This window comes from Electrophorus electricus, chromosome 4 (assembly GCF_013358815.1).
Source record: "Electrophorus electricus isolate fEleEle1 chromosome 4, fEleEle1.pri, whole genome shotgun sequence".
Taxonomy (NCBI): domain Eukaryota; kingdom Metazoa; phylum Chordata; class Actinopteri; order Gymnotiformes; family Gymnotidae; genus Electrophorus; species Electrophorus electricus.
The window spans coordinates 27,232,341-27,251,872 of record NC_049538.1 but is presented as its reverse complement, the minus strand read 5'-3'; the positions used below and the strand labels follow the sequence as shown (position 1 = coordinate 27,251,872).

General features: G+C 44.2%; 1 protein-coding gene across 2 annotated transcripts; it reads left to right on the top strand.

The window, feature by feature from the left end:
- The first annotated feature begins 119 nt into the window (after window positions 1-119).
- edc4 (enhancer of mRNA decapping 4) lies at window positions 120-19,321 on the top strand. 2 transcript variants are annotated; one of them, XM_027003956.2, is made up of 29 exons: window positions 120-311; window positions 1,068-1,218; window positions 1,471-1,582; window positions 1,685-1,784; window positions 2,458-2,644; window positions 2,844-2,991; window positions 3,107-3,211; window positions 3,309-3,418; window positions 3,748-3,831; window positions 4,298-4,393; window positions 4,685-4,784; window positions 6,167-6,347; window positions 6,556-6,622; window positions 6,868-6,962; window positions 7,117-7,307; window positions 7,492-7,568; window positions 7,935-8,067; window positions 8,509-9,020; window positions 9,379-9,480; window positions 10,361-10,504; window positions 10,658-10,691; window positions 10,890-11,070; window positions 11,449-11,604; window positions 11,924-12,039; window positions 12,545-12,710; window positions 13,042-13,228; window positions 14,192-14,411; window positions 14,685-14,848; window positions 16,896-19,321. In XM_027003956.2, exons 1-29 carry the CDS (start codon window positions 224-226, stop codon window positions 17,077-17,079), a joined length of 4,191 nt encoding a protein of 1,396 aa, XP_026859757.2. In that variant the 5' UTR covers window positions 120-223; the 3' UTR covers window positions 17,080-19,321. The 2 variants fall into 2 exon arrangements, with proteins under 2 accessions (XP_026859757.2, XP_026859756.2); XM_027003955.2 differs by having other exon boundaries at window positions 8,392-9,020.
- The last annotated feature ends 211 nt before the right edge of the window (window positions 19,322-19,532 follow it).

Genomic DNA, 19,532 nt, shown 5'->3' with positions numbered 1-19,532 from the left:
TACCAAAAAATTTCCATTCAGTGCAGTGGTGCTAAGCAAAACTCCACGTACCGAATCTGGACGTGACGACGGAACTGAGAAAGCGGCCGTCGATGCCGGGAATGAAAAAGCAGGAGCACCAGCGGAAGTCAGAATAGTTGCAAGGTTTTCGTAGGGGCGAACACAGGACAAAAATAGTGGAAAATTCGTCGCGGTTCATCGATACAACCCCTTTCTTTACCTTATGGCTTCCAGTTCCAACATAGATATAGAAGGCGCAACCCAGCATCTTCGAGACATCTTGAAATTGGATCGACCCAATAATTCCGCCGGTGAGTTACGGGAGGACGGCGCAGGTGTAGCGGCTAGCTAGCTAGCTAGGCCTCAGCTGTGCAGTGTCACTTTTACTTCACAGTGACAACTGACTCTTTGTTAAGCGCTTATTTATTTCCTCAGTTAATACATTTTGCATTCGAATGGCGCTTTTGCTTGATATTAAATGATTGATGATTAAATTGGAGGAGAAAAAAAGTGAAGGGACGCTCGGTCCAATTGGCTGGCTAGCCCCGAACAGCTTACTAGTACAACACGCTAATCTTTAGTTCTGATGTTTGACTTGTTAATTACAACATAGTTAAGTGATTCACGGCGCTTATTAGAACTACACGATCTACTTGTACGTATATTTACATTTGTTGCAACGTTAACAGTTGATCTGTCTTTCTTCGTTCTTGTTTTTGTGTGGTCGCTAACTAGCCGCCTTGGTTGCTAGCATATTTGTTTAAATGGAATTCAAACAAATAGTTATTATACATGACGCAGCTTTGATAATTACCCGGTTCTGAAACTTTAACCTATGAGCTAGTTACCTTTGCTATCTGTGAAATGATTCGTCACATTTGGAATAATAAAAAAAATGATGACAATATTAATAAACATTTTCCATATTACCCCGGCTCGTAGTTCTGAGGACGTTTGTTTTTATTAACATCGGACTGTGGAAGGTTTTACTGAACTTAACTGCTCTATATTATGGCAGTGCATTAATACTGCTAGAACCTAAAATGTTTGTCCCTTGTTTTAACAAGAGGGCGCTGCAAGTGAGAGCCAGAGGACCTCTGTTAATGGAGAGTTAAACGGACTTCTGGGGGCTGACCTTATTGGTGCAGGGGTTCAAAGTCCACTGGTGGAACCCTCAGATCACAACTCAGATATGAGCACACCAGATACTCAAACGATGTAAGCATTGTCTTTACCTGATTTGATATTTCTCTTTTGTAAATTACTGTGTAAATATATGTATCCTTTAAAACAACACATCTGAGTTCTTATATACTTGATTTCTTTTTGGTAGAACATTTGACAGGCTAAATGTTTGAATTGTCAATAGGGTGTGTGTTGTGTTGAGTAAACAACTGTCAGGACAAGATGTAACTGGATACATAATTTTTAAAATTCCTTTACATGTATACCTCTATATTTAATCTCTAGTTCTTTATCTGGGGATGATTGCTCCACTTGCATTGCCATCACTGCTAACAATGTGGAAATTGTCGCCAGTCGAGACTCTAGTATAGATAGTAAAGCTCGTGGGAGCAATAAGGTATGATTTTAATTTTTTGCAAATCATTTCTGCAGTTCTGCAATACTGAGTGGATGCTGAGTGGATGCCTGTAGTATGAACATAAAGGCTTTTTTATTACAGGTTAAAATACAGCCAGTAGCAAAATATGATTGGGAGCACAAGTATTACTACGGAAACTTAATAGCAGTGTCTAACGCATACTTGGCATATGCCATTAGAGGTAAGTGGACAAAATTTGCTAGTCTGAGTTTTTCAGTGTGTTGTGCACCCTTCAGCTTGACCATTGATTAGTATCACGTAAGACGTTGCAATATCCAAACTAGGACAATTTGTGACTGCATGGTTTGATGTAGCAGTGGATTTTTGTTCATTCAGACACTTTACAGGTCAAAATCTTTATTGCTGTACTTGTTGGTGATGGGCTATGGTTGGCTAATTAGATTATGTCGAGAATAAAAGGTCCTGAAATCACTGACTAGTATGCATAAAATAAATTCTTATTGTTGTAGAAATAATAAGTAGCTTACGTACTTCCACTGAGTTTTCTCCATGGAATTGTATTTCTCTATCAATATGTAAAAAGTTGTAAGCATTTAGTAGTTTTGAGTTGAGCTTCAGTTGTGTAGCACTTTATGCGGTACTCTTCACACTTGTTTGCTTTGTCCTCAAAAGTTTATGTTCTATGTTTATTTGCCTTTTTATTATTTATTTGGAATTCCACCATTCTTCAGGTTTTCCATCACAACAAGACATGGTAAAAAAGACCTGAATATTAGTGGTGATGTATGAAATCTGCATGGTCATGAACAGGAAATTGGATTCCTAGGACTATGACAGTCATGCAGTTTGCTGTGCTGTGATTTTGGAATTTGACTCCACCTACCTGTTCCCAGGTGCCAACAACCATGCCATGATCCGCGTGTTGCGGCTGGGCTCGTCGGAGCGCACGCTGCTGAAAGGCTTCACGGGGGCAGTCACGGACCTGGCCTTTGCCCACCTCGACTCTGCCCTGCTGGGCTGTGTCGACGAGGCCGGCAACATGTTCATCTGGCAGCTCACCAGCCACAACAGCAAAATACAGTATCTTCCTCTGTTGGGTCAGGTTACACGGTCTGGGATTTGGGCACATTGTTTAGCAGTTACACTCAGCCGTCAGGACTGTGCACAGCTGGAAAGCTTTAATCCATGGTGTTTTTGCATGTTCGGGGAAAACAGAAGTGTGAGAGTATGTTAGACATGGCATTTGGCCGCATTGTTGCCCCTTAACACCATCCCTCAGAGACGAAGTGATCGTGCACATCCGGAGGCCCGAGGACACGCCACTGAACTCAAACCGCAGGCTGATCTGGTGTCCCTTTATCCCTGAGGATAGTGATGACAGTCCAGAGGACCCGTGCCAGACCCTGGCCCTACTGCACGAGGACCGGGTAAACTGCATCCCCAATCAGGCTGTTCGCCCCCTCCTTTAATCATCTTTTGCCTCAGGACCGTTTTTGATACCTCTTGACTGTTTTTCCTTTTGTCGGACTTTCATGCACATAGGCTGAGGTTTGGGACCTTGACATCCTGCGCTCCAGTAACAGTACGTGGCCTGTGGACGCCACCGATCTTAGAGAGGGCTTCATCACCATTAACGGACACACAGCGGTAGGCAGTCATGCCTGACTTTGAGCTGCCCCATGCTGTAATTACAGTACACACCACTGACTTGCACTCAGCGTGGACTCTCTCTGCTTTTATACAGCGAATCAGTGAGGGTGCTCTGTCCCCTGATGGCACCGTCTTGGCCACTGCCAGTCATGATGGCTATGTCAAATTCTGGCAGATTTACATTGAAGGGCAAGACCAACCAAGGTATGCCTAGTAAATGCACTGCCTGTGTAAAGAGTCAAAGCAGATTACTTGCATTTGGAAAAAGCCCATTGGAAAACTCATATCACCTCTACGGTCTGACGTTTGTGAATAAATTTAAATCACTGATCTATAATTAAAGCACATTTACTTAAGTTCATTTCCATTTAGAAATTCCTCTCAGTCCAGTATTTTTTATATATATATATATATATATATATATATAAAAAAACAGTTCTCTGTTTACTTGTCATTTAATTAGAGTGCTGAATGGTCAGTATGTGGTCAGGATCTCGATCTCTAGTCTCTGAAACTGACTCCATGTCCTGCAGATGTCTACACGAGTGGCAGCCCCATAACGGACGGCCTCTCTCCTGCCTGCTCTTCTGTGACAACCACAAGAAGCAAGACCCAGAGTGAGTGACCGTATGGTACTTTTCCACCAACATGGTGCCGGTGCCATAATCTTGAACCATTTTTTTGCTTTTCCACTACAAAAGAACTGGCAGAATTAGTGCTGTTTGGCCTCTTGCAGAACCAGAATTAAGGAACCTATCATACAAGCAGCCAAAGGGTGGCACCCTGTGTGGCCTTTTGGGGTTTAGTCGCCATTTTCTACACATTAACTATTTCACTGTGTTTTGATTCATACACTAATAAATGCAAGTTGCTGTTTAATGACTGTACACATTCATATCATAATTATTGACTATGCCAGTCCCTATGCACTGCTTAAGAGATGCTGAAAGAATTTATTCTTTATCATCAGATATGCTCTCAAAGCAAGAACTAAAATGTTATCCTTGTTGCTTTATGCCTTTCTGAGCTCTCAGTTTTAGGTGTGCTCTTCCCTGCTGATTGTTCAGTTGTGCTGTGTTCCAGCATGCCCTTCTGGAGGTTTCTGATCACGGGAGCAGACCAGAACCAGGAGCTGAAAATGTGGTGCACAGTTTCATGGACCTGCCTCCAGACCATCAGGTGAGTTTATTTTATACAAAGGTTTTATGTGTAGTTTCCAGTTTCAACTGTCTGACTGATATAGTTTGTCCAAATCTTTCCAGTATAGGTTTTTTAAGTTTTTTTTTTTTTTTTGTTTTTTTTTTGACCAGTAAATTACTTATTTGTATTATGTATCTGAAGCTTTTCGAAAAACGTCCTCACTTGGAAACGGTGAGATTTTGCAGCACCATTGCAGGAGTTCACTGTCATGAAGCCGTAAGGATTCTTGGGCAATGCTGCTGCTGTATCTGGGTTCTGTGTGTGTTTTAGGTTTAGTCCGGACCCGTTAAACTCCCATGTCCTGCCTAGTCTGAAGGCCAGCCTGGACCTGTCTGCAGAGTGTCTCATCCTCACAGACGTGCAGAGAAAGGTCTGTGCTTTCTCCTCATCTGGTTTTCACGCCACTGCCTCAAATAGGCACTCACTAGCGCTGCATTTATTGGTGATATTATTGGATGTAGTCTATGAATGGCCAATGATAATAGCATGTGTGGCATGGTTGGAGCACAATTGTGGAGATTGTAGTGTTTTGGTTGGAAATGTGCTGCCTTGTTTATGGAAAATAAAATTGCCACAACACTGAAACCATGACCTGATGTGCCCTTGTAATAATAGCTTGCTTTCAAAGAGCTCAATTCTTTAAAAAAAAAAAAAAAAGGTTCCTGTGTTGAGAATGTTGGATTGATACCTACAACAGATATAATTTCCATGTTCCTGTGCTGTTAATACAAGTGGGGCAAATATTGTCTGAGAAACATTGTCCATATACCTCTATTATACAGAGACAGGATGCATTGTAAATTCAGAAAATATAAAACGTGCTGTGGAATTAGTGTAGCTGCCAACTTCCTTCAGAAACATGTTATATCAATATGGATTTTCTGCAGTTTACTTATATTTGATATGGATTAATATACAAAAGAAATTATGATAATGTTCTGATGCTAATATTTGCACATTTAAAAGTTTTTGTATGTTCGGAATGAAATTCAAGCTTCTTAAAGTAGTCAAGGCGAACTTGTATGGGTTGTGTATGTGCAATGTATAAATGTTGTATAATTAGTTCTAAATTTAGTGTTGAAATTGAACAAAAAAGTGAAAAACATAGATATTGTTACAAAGGCTAAAGATAGCAAAGGTATTCTTTGCCTTTTCCTGAGGTAACAGCAATGGTGTAGGTAATTAATTACCAGCACATGGTAAACTGTTTAATTAATGTAATATAAAATAAAATTTAAAAGTGCAGTTAACATTGAAAACATTAACATGTAGTTTCAAATGCAGATGCACTGGCGGTGGGATGACAATCCTTTATAAGAATATTTTATTAAGAAAATATTGGGAATGGAAATTTGGTGCTTGCTTGTTTCTATATAAATTTGTGGAATGCTGTTAGGAGCTGCTTAATGGGTGTCTGCTTTTTTTTATTTTAATTACTGTTTGTATGTATGAAGTGAAGAATGCAGCCGTTTCTGTATTTTTTAAAATTCAGTGCTGGAGCTCTTGGACATGGGTTAGCATTTCACCTGGTACAGTGGGTAGGGCGAGATGATGATGATAACAGCACCAAGTTCACAGGCTCCATTTTGTCGTACTGATAGAAATACGTACAAGAGCATCTGCCAAACAATGTAAATGTCATCTGATTGGGTATCGGCTTCATCTGGCACTTGAACAGTTCTCAGTGGGACCTGGGAGATGTGAGCAGAGCCTGTGTGAGTGATCTGATTGTGGGCACATGTTGCGATACAGGTGCTGTATGTGATGGAGCTCTTCCAGGACCAGGAGAAGGGTCGTGCCAGGTTCACAGCGGTCTCTGAGTTCCTGCTCACACACCCTGTGCTGAGCTTTGGTGTTCAGGATGTCAGTCATGCCCGCCTGCGCCACACTGAAGTCCTCCCCCCAGACGAGGAGAGCGAGAGTATGACGACAGGTTAGAGCTCGTTTTACATGTTGCTTTTATTGCTGTCTGAGTTCTCTTAAATGCTAATGTCAGTGGAACAGTTCACCGAGTGATATGAAACACTTTTGGATGAGTCCAAATGGCAGTGTTTTTGCTGTTCCTAGTGCATTATGGTGCAAAGGTTTGATTTCTTCTTCTTCTTCTTCTTCTTCTTCTTATTATTATTTGCTTTTCACAGAGGGAAGCCAAGGGCCCCTGGAGTCCAAATCAGGAATTCAAATTAAGCTTTACTGTGTGCACACAAAGTGAGTTTAACAGCCCCACACCCTTCCCCATTTAGCACAAAAGTCATGTTTATCCCCGAAGCCTCAAATTCTAAATAAATTTCTTCTTGGCTTGTGCATCTCAGGGTTTCTGCATGCATTTAGTGGATATGAATTCTAATCCTTGCATACAGAGTCAGGCAAGCTGCATGGCATTCTCGCGGCGATGTGTACAGTGTTGTCAGTGGGTGTGAGCAGCTGCGCTATAATACATTCTCCTGTCACAGGTCCCTCCAGGACGTCCAGATCTGGTTCCAGCCCAACCAGGATGCTGCTGCCTCTCTCTTCATGCCGGCTAGCTCCGCCTCCCAGGACGGGTTTGGTACGGCCCACGGCTTAATGCCCTTAATTACTTTTTTTCCCCGTGTCCCATCAACTAATCTCTCTTCTAATTCCTTAGTTTCCAGATTTTGTGCTTCGTGCACGTGTGCACGTGTGACTGTGCTGCCGCGTTCTTTGACGTCTGTGCTCTCCAGGTTTTGCGGACCCGCTGACGGATCTGAGTGTGGAGGCGCTGAACTCGGATAAGGAGTCGGGGGGCAGCGACTTGCAAAGCGACCTGTGCAAGATGCCCGTTCTCCCGGCACCCGCTGACTTCCTGAGCCCTGCTGGTGCCGCCATGCCCAAACTTATGACTCCGGATGCCTTCCTCACCCCCAGCGCTTCTGTAAGTTCCATGCTCACTAACCGTGGTCCAGAAATGTTCTTTTCTTTATATGAAAAACAATCTAACAGTCAAATTCCAAATTGCATTTAACGTTATATTTGTATGGTAATACCACGGTTGTTGTTAATAGTAAACAATAACATTTGATGATAGTTATATTAATAATAGCACTGTGCCACCTCAGGTGCCAGCGTCTCCTGGTAGCAGTGCCAGCAGCTTGACTATAGTGACAGCCGTGAGCAGTTCAGACAGCGGCGCAAGGTAGGGGCCAAGCCCTGTCATTAGCCATTAGGCTGGACTTCAGAAGCTTCTAGGACAAAATCAATTTATGGCATCGGTTCTTAATGAGGTACTCTCCCAGCACACCTCAACCAGGTAATCAAGCTCGCTGCAGTCCTCGATTACCTTGTTCAGGTGAATGAGGAGCTGGAATCAAACCCAACTGCACTGGGTGGGAACTGAAAGCATCACAAAATATGATACTGCAGTGCAGATTTAGCCAGTGCAGCCTGCCTGCTGTTTGTGATTTATTACATAGAAATCAGTTAGCTATATTGGTGCTTTTTGCTTGGAAGGTTCCCATTCATGAATAGTTCAAATTCTGTGTGTTCTGTGTTGTTACTTCAGGGCTGTGGAGGACCTCACCCAGAGCCCCAAGCTGGTGACGGACGGAGCCAGCAGCAGCCTGACCCTCAGCGCAAGCACCAACAGCCCGAGGTCCAGCTCCATCCTCATCCCAGGCCTGGGAGAAAACCTCCAGGTACTTATATAAATATAAATAATTGTGTGTGTGTGTGTATGTAATGATTTTGGTTTTGTTAACTGTGTACACGTCATTTTGTTTACCTTGCCTTCAAAGAGTTTTTCCACGCCATATGTTCTTAAACGGTTGAATTATATTCACACTTTTTTGGCTTCCATTGTTCATAAATATTTACATATGAAAACCCATAACGGTCCTTCTTTTGACTCTTGCATTGAGAGTTCTGCCTTTGAATCTAATGAGGGCACTGCACCCCAACCCCTTCTCTATTTGGCACCCTTTGTCCTCGCCCCATGCCACTCTGGCCTGGCCGCACACCAGGGCTTCTCTCCTCCGCTTGTGCGCTCTCCCTCCCTCCTGCGCGAGGCCTCTCTGCTGTGTGAGGCAGCCCCCTACACTCACGCGCCTCCCCTGCCCTACCCACTGCCCCCTATGCAGGTACTGCCCTCTCCGAACCCACCCCTCTCCCTGGACCTGCAGGCCATCGAGCCCATGCTGCTGCCCCAGGCGTCACCCACCCGGGCCCGCTCCCCGGACGTCATCTCCTCTGCCTCCACAGCCATCTCACAGGACATGCCTGAGATCGCTTCGGAGACTCTGCAGCGGGGCCTGGCCGGTGCGGCGACGGGCGAGCCGCGCGACCAGCTCCAGGGCCTCCACGCGGACAGCATGGCGTCGGCTGCCTCAGCCCTGCACCTGCTCTCGCCTCGCAACCGCAATGGCTCGGAGCATGTGCTCCTGCCACTGGAGCTCGGAGGGGCAGGCGCCAGCGACGCCGAGCAGAGGCTGGGAACCACGCCGTCGCTACTGGAGACGGCGCTATCGCAGGAGAACGCCGCCGTGGCTGCCACCTCCTGCTCCGACAGCAGCGCGAACCACAGCTGGCCCGCTGCGCCTGACATCACCCGCGAGACACGGAACAGCCTGCGCGATAATGGCCTGGGAGACTGGTGAGGCACAGGGACACACCTGGCCTGTGTTGTGAGCAGTGAAATGCTCACAACACAAATGTGAACTTTAATCTTTGCCGTTGTCCAAGTTTTTGCTAAAAACCATGAAATTGCTTGTGCATTTCCAGGCTTTCCTATGTAAAGCCAATTCCATCCATCTATCTAGCTGCCTATCTACCTAGCTAGGATTGACAAAGAGCTTTATAAATAAAGATTAGTGTTGGTAGTCGTAAATTTCTGAGGTTGTTGTATAGTGATGGGTGACCAAACCTGAAAGTTAGACATTAATATTATGTAGTATCAACTTTGGCAGTCGTTAAAATTGCATGACCCTTTTTGGGATGTGAATGTTGTCCAGCTCCAGAGAGGATCTGAAGGACAGGCACCTGTCTCCTCCCTACCACAGACGCACGTATCACCTGACCCAGAACGACAGCCAAGATGCCAGTGCTGAGCAGAGGTGGGTACCAGTCACACAGTAGCCTTAGCCCCAGGGACACAATCACATACTGCTTTTAGTGCGTATACAAAGTATGAATAATTGATCAGTTTCCGGTGTCTACATATACTTCCCATTTTAATACAACATGTACGACTTGGGTAAAGCTTGTGGTGGTGTTGTTGTTTACAATAAAACTGCTTATCATACAAACTTTTACATGTTTTATGCTGTATTTTAAGGCACTTTAAGGAGCTTGGATAGCTCAGTTTTCTGTTTTCAAATCAAAGTTTTGGCGTGTGACATGTGACTGATAGCTTTGACTGCCTCTGCTTTGGCAGGAACAGTATCTTCCAGGTTTTGGCAGAAAACTGATTCAAGCAACTTGCACGCTCCATTGAGCTATTTCTTGAGTCATAGGCCTTACTGTAATTAATCATGTGATATAATTAGTTCATTTTTCAGTTTTTAATCATTTTATAGATATAATTAACATTTAAATGTGTGATAAAGCCTAGTATATTACTTTATTATTTTTAGTAATATGTCTACAAGGGAGTATTTCACCCCAAGATTTCAACAAGCTAAAAGCCATCAAGCAGGATCTTTCAACCTAATCTGCTCCACCTTTAGCATACGATTACCACGCATAATGTCATGTTTCACTGTACTGTGAAAACACAAGAACCGTAACTTAATAGATTATCAACACCGCCCCTAGACTGTCGTTAGAAGTGTGTTCCAAGTTACAGTACATGCTCTGAAATTATTCTGTGGTAATTAACCATGCACTGCATATGAGAGAGTGAGATTAGGTTAAGAAAAACTGGAGTGTTCCTTTACTGAAGGACGTCTGCAGTGCTCTAATGGTGGCTGGCTGGCACACCTTTCTTCACCTCAGTGACCATGACGACGAGGTGGCCAGTCTGGCGTCGTCATCAGGGAACTGCGGTTCTCGGGCTTCTCACAGGCTCCCGGTGAAGGACTGGAAGACCTCGCCTCGTGGCTCCCCCAAACTCAAACGCAAAAGCAAGAAGGATGATGGGTGAGCCACCTGCCATGTTGCGAAGCTTTTATATCCAAACTGCTTTACTATGTCCCACCTCTCAGTGCATGTGTGTAGAATTATTTGAATTCTAAAACTTGAATTAGAAAAGGTATCCCAAGTATATTCACTTATGTCATGTTTCCCTGTTAGTGATTCCTCACAATCCAGACAGGCAGATCACCAGGTAAGATCACCATTCTGTGCCTTACTCAATATGTCCATGAGTAGAAATAAGAATAACATGATTGTCTCCATGTCTGCACAACTGTAATGTGTTCTGTGAACTCGTTTAAATGAGGTAACTGTTCTTGGATCAGTATTGTCCCTACTGAGCCTTTTGTGTGTGTGTGTGTGTGTGTGCGCGTGTGCCTGTTGGGGCCAGCTGAGTTCAGAAGTGCAAGAGGAGCTGCTGCTTCTTCTCAGGAGCCAGCAGAGGGAGCTGTCCGAACTGCGGCAGAGCCAACAGGAGCTCCTGCAGAGGGTCACGGGCCACATGGATGCTGTGCAGAGCTCCATCATGGCCCATGTCGAGCATGTCCTACTCACACAACAGGAGCAGGAAGGTATCCTTCCACTAAGCAGCTAGGCTGTAGGGTTTTGTTGCAGAGGACAGTAGAGATGGGGATAACTCAGACCTGCTCTGTGGGTGAGCCTTTGAGTGGTAACTGTAAGGGTCTCTGATTGATTGTCTAGTGCTTTCAGGTAGACTGTTAGAATAGTATGTATTATTTTTGCTGCTTTTGTTAAGGCAAAATGCGTTACATTTCACTCTTAAAAAAAAAAGAAAAAAAAAAGGCTTATTATTTCTAATACATAGGTTCTGTCCTTCTTGCCTTTTAAATGTCTGAAGGCTATTGCAATTTAAAACCAGTCTGTTTACTGCCTTTATGGGCTTTTAAACCACGTTTGCTGCTGGACCCTTGACTGGCTGTGTGCGTCAGAGAGGCGGATGGAGCGTCTGTTGGCGGAGGGGCACACGCGCAGCCAGCAGCTCCAGGACCACCTGGCTCAGCAGCTGGCCCACACTCTGGGCACCATGCTCTCCAGCCGTCTGGACAAGGTGCTGCGCGAGGAGATGAAGAAAACCGTTCCGCAGAGTAAGAGCCGTCTGACGGCCGCCTTGCTGGTCAATCGGCCTTTTCTATGTGGTAGCTTGAAGGGATGCTTCAACCCAAAAACATTGTCAGCAAGCGGAAGCCGGTGGTGCTGTTTTGGCGTGAAGTCCTATTAATAACAAGGAACATCACCACCCATTCTTTTCATTCCCTTTCCTGAAGTGGTTTAGTACTGCATGGAGAAGCTTCTAATATGCGCAATGTCCAGGGCTGAAGTTGAGAGCCGCTGGTGTACTGGATTGGCCATGTGGAGGACCCACTTATATGGTGCGCTGATTGGTGGTTGTTCGCCGTGTTGCAGCCATTTCGAAGTGTATGGAACCTGTGACTGGGCAGATGAGCAGCACGATTGCAGCCAAGCTGACCGCAGTGGAGGGAACGCTAAAAGAGAACGTCACCAAAGTGGTCAAGTCTAAGGTGTGTAGTGTGCATGTGAATGTGTGCACATGCTTAAACATTTGAGTTTAAAGATTGGCTAGCACAAGTTCTGCAGGATCTGCAGTTTTAGTGCTGTGATACATGGCCTTCACAGAATTTCTCATCTTGGTCACAGGGCTATTTTCCAGAACACAGTTTAAGATTACTCTAGGAATAAATTGCACTTTTGATGGGGATTAACCATTGTTAATTGTAGTCTAGGTTTAGGCTCAGTCTAGAATGTGTGTCAAGGAAACTGGCTTGAAACGTCCTGTATACCTTGTGTACTGTGTATGTGTATGTGTATGTATAACAATATATTTAATGTATATGTTTATATGTCAACTAATAATGTATAAGAATTTAATGCATTAATAGTAACAATAGTACCAGGGCACATGGTTTGAAATGAGTTGGTGCACCCCACACTCATTTCATGTTGAAGAGCACCTGCTACACAGGAGGGTTTAATTCCTCCTGTGTCCCCATTTTCCTCCCTGTGCAGAACACTACGGATGCGATGGGACGCGCGGCAGCTGAAGCCATGCAGGGCCCTATCCAGGCGGCCTACAAAGACGCCTTCCAGAGCATCGTGCTCCCTGTGTTTGAGCGCGGCTGCCAGTCCATGTTCCAGCAGATCAATGACAGCTTTAAGCAGGGAACCCATGAGTGTAAGAATGACCAAACCACCACCTCTCAAAGCCCATCTGGAAGCCTGGTGCTGTGCTGCTTTTCTGTGTTTGTTTATCTCAGTCAAAAGATAAACCCAAGCAGTATATTGAGGGAATTAAACAGATGGTACATCGTGCTGTTGGCAAACCTCCTCTGTTTGAGACCTTTTGCAAGTAGTTAGGCAGCAGAATTTAAAAACTGCACATATTGTTGATGGCAGCAAGCTCAATGGAACTGTTTTTCTTTTTAAAAAAAAAATACATGTAATACATTTATTTTTACCATTTTGATGTACTAAAGTTCAGTACTGATTCCTCGCACTCACCCCAGATATCCAGCAGCTGGAGGCGCATGTCAAGAACAGGAAGCAGCGTGAGCAGGATGCACGGGACCCTGTGATTGCTCAGCTGCAGCAGATGATTGACACGCTGCAGACATCACAAGATCAGCTGGCCACTACTGTAGCAGCCAGCGTGCGCTCTGAGGTTCAGCACCAGCTCCACCTGATCGTGGGAAAGTAAGCCGCTCACCTCCCCCGCACACCCACCCACACGTCATCTATTTTTTAATTCAAAAATCAAAGCTTATTGAAACTCCAGTGAGTAGCACATGTGGGAGGTTGCCATAAGACATCCTTCATTATTTAAAAAAAATAATAATTTCCCTTTCTCATGGAAATATTCGCTGTGGATGTGTAGACTGATTGCTGCTTAAGGCAAAGCATAAACACTTGGTATGCAGAAGTGTGCTTAAGCCAGGGTTTAATTTCTGCCAATAAAGCTGGTTTGCTTTTCTCTCAGCACTTTGCTTAGTGTAATATTGTTTGGAGACATTTATTAATCTTCCCCTCCCGTTGTTTGTACTGCAGTTGCAAAAACAATTCATAATGGCAGTTTAGTACTAATCTGCTTGTGTGTTCTCAGCTTTAAGAAATTACCCCACCAGGCTTCTGAATACTAAAGCAATGCTTCCATTTGGAGCCACTGTGGAACGTAAACCGGTGTGCTATTGTTCTGCTCAAAATACTTAATTTGTGTTATCCTGCCCACTGCTCTCCTTTCATGAAGTATAAAAAAAGCTTTTCTTCCAGCTCTTTGGCTCTCATTAAGAAAGTAATGTACCAATTTAAACTTATACCCATCAGTTAACACTCTCCTTATGATTGTATTGCTGACTCTAAAGCTTTATGTAGCAGCTTGCTGTTTGTATTCGAAAGTTAAGGGGGAGCTGACTGACTTTCCTGGCCAAGAAGGCATTACACACTTATGAGTGCGACAAGCAGATGCTTACAGTGCTGTTGCTAGAAGCATCGAGCAAAAGCCAGCCTGGCCAGTGTGATTCACTTATTAGCACTGCATGATTAATCCGCTCCTTAACCGTTAGAGAGATTTGTGGCAAGTGATGCTTGCTGTGGCCTGTGCCTTCGAGTGCTGCTCTGATTGCTGACGGAAGGCTGACCCCCAGTGTGTGGTGCTTGCAGCCTACAGGACTCCATCCTGACCCAGGTGCAGCGCATTGTGAAGGGCGAGGTGAGCCTGGCCATGAAGGAGCAGCAGGCGGCCGTCACCTCCAGCATCATGCAGGCCATGCGTTCGGCGGCGGGCACACCCGTGCCCACTGCCCACCTCGACTTCCAGGCCCAGCAGGCCAGCATCCTGCAGCTGCTGCAGCAGGGCCATCTCAACGAGGCCTTCCAGCAGGTCAGACACGGGGGGGCAGCGAGCACAGAGGTGTTATGTTCAGGTCAGCTTTATAGGTATAATTGCATGGTCATGAAGTGCCTAACCACACACTAACTAAAGGAACTTTTTGTTTTGAGTTAAAACCATTTAACTTGCAGTCAACAGTCCATTCCTTGGTTTTCTTCACCTTATTTAAGGCCACACAGAAATTCAACTTTCTTTTCTTTTTTTTAAAGCCAGAAAAAGTGGTGGAGCTTTTTTGTCGCTGTTTGTTAACTGTTGTTCCTCCAGGCCTTGTCTGCGGCTGACCTGAACCTGGTGCTGTACGTGTGCGAGACCATCGACTCCCAGCAGGTGTTTGGACAGCACCCGTGTCCCCTGCACCAAGCCGTGCTGCTCTCACTCATTCAACAGCTCTCTACAAGCCTGGCCACACGCACAGACCTCAAGATCAGGTCGGTCTCCATGCTCTGCCAGGGCATTTCACCTGAAGTGCCCTGTGGCAAGCTCATGTATTCTTCAAGCACTTGGAGGAAGACAGCATGTCTTCCTCCAAGCATTGTCCTTATCTGAACCGAAGATGGTTTGAGTTCATAGGCACGACCACACAAAGCGAGTGCAAGCACCCACTGCCATGGAATGTAAATCAATTTAGTGGAGTTCATAAAGGGCCTCCCCATTCAGCCACACTGAGGCCAGGAGACGCGTCGAAATGCAGCCCCCCCCCCCTCCATCTGCCTGCTTCCTCCGCAGACGACCTTGAGCGGCTAGCCGCTGTTCTGGACCTCGCTGGCGTGACAGGCACACTGTGCAGAGATGCAGTGAGTAGCACTGAGCTAGGCTTGTTAAAGCCCTCTCCAGCCCAACCAGGGCCTGCAAACGCGTGCTAAGGGACAGGGGCATCCCTCCCTCCAATCACTGCTTAATGTCTGGCCTGCCCACTGCCAAGTCCCTTTACTGTTTTGGAAGAGATGTGCAAGCCAAGAGCATCTCTGAACTCTTCTCACAGACACTGCTGTGTGAAGCCGCCCATATGCTCGGCCATTAGCACGTGCACTGCAGCTGTGGGCATGGACACATGGGTACTGTTTGGGATGGCACAGCAGTCTCACGGAACGTGGGAGGTGCCAGCTGGATTTGGTTCAACGTGCGTCGTTTGGTAGTTGTACTGTATCTGATGGGGACTGATAGAATTAAGACAACAAGAGGTTGCACTGGGTCAGATGCTCTGACTTTCTCTAATTATCTTAATTAGATCAACTGCTGTGTAGGAGGGCTTAAACTGAGCCACAGGGTTGAAATGTGAACAACGCATTTCCGTAACACGGGCGGCTAATGGCTCTTAAGACGGAAGATTAGTGTTCAGATAACCCTGGTAAGGGTTTACACACAAGGGCTCTGCAACTGTGAAATCGGAGCAGTCTGATTTGGGACCGCAAATCTTGGCCATCTGTAACAGGACATGACGCGTAACTCCGGGAATGTCAAGTGCTTGTGTGTGGTGTTTTTGTTTTTTTTAATCGTTGCTTTAAAGTTAATGAGTGCTTGTAAGGTAATTAAGGTGACCTCTATGTAGCATACTCTAGAAGAAGTGGAGGATTCAACCTTATATCAGACTGCAAAATTGTTTCACGTTAAAGGCAGATGGTGAATATTCCCCATTTGGACAGGTGCCTTTTCATTAGTCCTTTATCAGGTTTTTGTCAAGCTCTACGCCCATGAGGAGACGAAAAACCTCATGTGCGCGCGTGCGTGTGAATCGGAGTGTATCAAAGATCACCATTACTTTTGCGATCCAATATTAATTGCTAGAGTGCCGTCTCAGTGGAAAGGGCCTCTCTAAAGTAATGAGATTAGGCTTCAAAGCAGACTAATGATGATCTCAAATGCAGAGACTAAAAAAGCTTATGGAAGAAAAAAGGAATGTTACTTGAACTTTAATCTAGTAGTAGAAACATTTTCCTTGTATCAGTATTGAATCAGTATTGGATTTGCGCTTCTCAAGTTTAGTTTTGCTTTTACAGCACTTGCACAGACAACATGTAAGAAGTCGCATGTATGGCTCTTCAGTTTGTTTTTCCTTCTCTGCTCTGTTCTTGGGGCAAAATGTGTAGGTTTATCTGATAGCTGTTGCTTGTTAGAATATGCCTCTTTGTAATATAATTCAAAAATTATATTGCCAATAAAATTAATCGTTTATATCACCATATGTGGTGATATCAGAGATTTGGCAATGCTTATAACATTCATTTAATCATGAATGAAGTGCATCTGTTGCGTCTCCTGTTCTTTCTTAAGGGATATTTTCCTCTTGATAGTTCCCTATGTACCCAGAGAGAGGCTACTATGGGCTGTATCATCTGAAAAAGACCATATAAAATAATACCATGAATAACTAACCATTTCTTGGGATGTAAATCTCTTGGCTATTTCAGTGGCATGTGGACCGTTGCGATTCATAGCTGTGTGTGTGTGTGTGTGTGTGTGTGTGTGTGTGTGTAGCTATCTGGAGGACGCTGTGATGAGCCTGGATCACGGGGACCCAGTCACCAGGGACCACATGAGCGCCGTGCTGTCGCAGGTGCGACAGAAGCTGTTCCAGTTCTTGCAGCAGGACCCTCACGGCCCGCTGAGCAAGCGAGCCCGTCGCCTCATGATGATGCTGCAGGGTTTGGTCGGCCAATAGCACGCCTGTGCTACCGTGGCAGAGTCTTGCCACGTCCACGTGCCCCCCCACTGGTCCCCGACTGCCCCTCCTGCACTCCACCCACACTTTGCTCTCACATCCTTCAGCGGCGTGCGAGTTGTAGTCCACACCCAGGGACTGTAATTTGCTGTATGACGGCTCTGCGCTACATTTCTCTTCAAGCCGTCTGAGTCATAGTAGTTCGTTTTGTTTTTTCTTTCCTTCTTCAAATGATCACCCATGACACTTTCAATCCACCCTTTGTGTTTGTTTGATTTCCTTGTCTCATAATAAGGAAACATTCGTCTTGCTACATGCTGTGAAAGAGGATTTATTTTGTATGTACCCAGAGCATCTGTGTTAATTGTCCTCACAGTGCCACGAGACCTATGCCACTGATTTTGTGATTAGAAATTTGGTTGTAAGACTCATGTCAAGAGAAACTACCACATTTTCTTACAACCAGCTTTGAACTGCTGGGCTGTTAACTCCTCAATCAGCAGATGCATCAGAGAGCATCAAGTTATTCCACACAGGGTTCAGAAAATTCATATCACTCAAGCCCAATTCAGACTATTATGTTAAAGCATGCCTTTTGCCAATAAGGAATGCTCAGTTAAGGTTATGTTACACTGAGGAAGTTATTTGGCTGTTTGTGAACTTGCAGTGCTACTGTGTGGTCTCCAGTGGGCAGGCATTTATATGGCATTTATCTGCTTGGATATTATCTGGCTATATTCATATGCTGGTTCTATGCTCTTTTTGAAGGCTCTCTTTCCCTGCTGATTTTTAAATTTTTTTCCTCTTGAAGAGCAGTATCTTTGTCTCCTTTTCATCACACAGGTTTAGTTCTGTTCTCCATGCCCCTTTGGTTCGATTGGTGTTGGGCAAACCAGCTAAGACCAGAAATGATATATTCAGTGGTATTTAGCTCAGTTGACTGTATTTGTTTCATTATAAGAGACTGTAGTTGTAACTGCAAAGGGGGGCTCCTGCTTTGTCATGTCCTCACTAGAGTATGGACACCTTTACAGAAAGTGCCTTATCAGCTTGTTGTTTCAGACATTGGTAACTTGTTTCTGGAACCCCCACCAAATGGGACTTGGAGCTTTTTTTTTTGTGTGGGCTGAAGATCAAATCCCTTCCTATGTTTTCTTTTCTCACAATTAGGAAAGAATTGAGAATTTAAATGGGGGCAACCAGATGTGTTGAGGTATTTTTGTTGCGAGTTCTCTGAAAATGTGGTAAATTTTATTTAAACTTTTTTTTTTCTCAAGTTGTTCTCTCAAATATTTCATGTGAGTGGCATTTAAAAGAGCAGCCCTGGTTAAGACACTAGTGTTTTGGCATATTCATAACATTTGTTCAAACAGACTTTATAGGCCTTTTTATGGTTTGCATCTTCTAGCTTTCTTTTATTACAGAATTGCCGTTCACACCCATCAGTATGGTTCCTTGTCCAAGTAATAAAAATACATTTATTATTTGCAAATAGTAAAGCTTGCTTCACTCCTGTTCTTTAACTGAGATATTTAAGCAGTTATTGATATGGCAATCTTGAATGGCTACTAAGGACACGCTAAGTGGAGAATGCCTCCACGCTAATGTGAAGAGGTACGTTTGTTCAGATTAAGATGCCTCTTTGCCCTGAGGTTCTCAGCCCCATCGTGTTGGCCAACAGAAACTGGTGCACTGTAATCCCTATATTTATAAACATGTTTCCTTCTTCAATTCAGTTGTATTATGATTGTGTAGGCCTCTGACTCTCATTTCTTAACTAGATGGGCTGTGATCAACCAGATTGACTCATGTATGTGTCGCCTGCTGAAAACTTTTTTTTTGTTTTTGTTTTGTTTTGTTTTTTGTGAGCTACAACCAAGACTAACCTTTTCCTTGTACCACAGTTTTAGGCAGGTAATTAGTGTAAAATAAAAATCCAATGGTTCTGATGCTCTTGAATATTGTTTTAGTAATGTTTGATACTGATCAGGGTTAAGCATCAAAATCATATAGACATAAATGTCGGAGACGTGCAGGTGTTCTCTATTTAGAACAACTTGTTTTTCCAAGTTTGTGTTGAAAAGCTAGGTCTTGTTTTGTGTATGACTCAAGGATCGTTTGTACTTTTTTTTTTTTCCATCGTGTTTTGAATTTTGTTCCTTATGCTTGGATTATTATGTTGTATATTTTACACTTATTTCTTTTACCCTAGACGTTTTGGAATAAAAAAAAAAAAAGTTAATTGTTCGTTTCAAAGTTTGGTCACTCATTTTGCATTTAAGTGTTTGTGTCTTCCAAATTGCACATAGGCTAAGGGAGGAATAGCAAAAAAAACCAAAAAAAAAAACATTTACTGCATCTTTATCTGCTATGATTTTGTTCTGATTGGTGGACACGGGTGGTTGATGACCATGTTGCATGTCTCATCCTCCTGCAGCATCCTCTTATTGAGT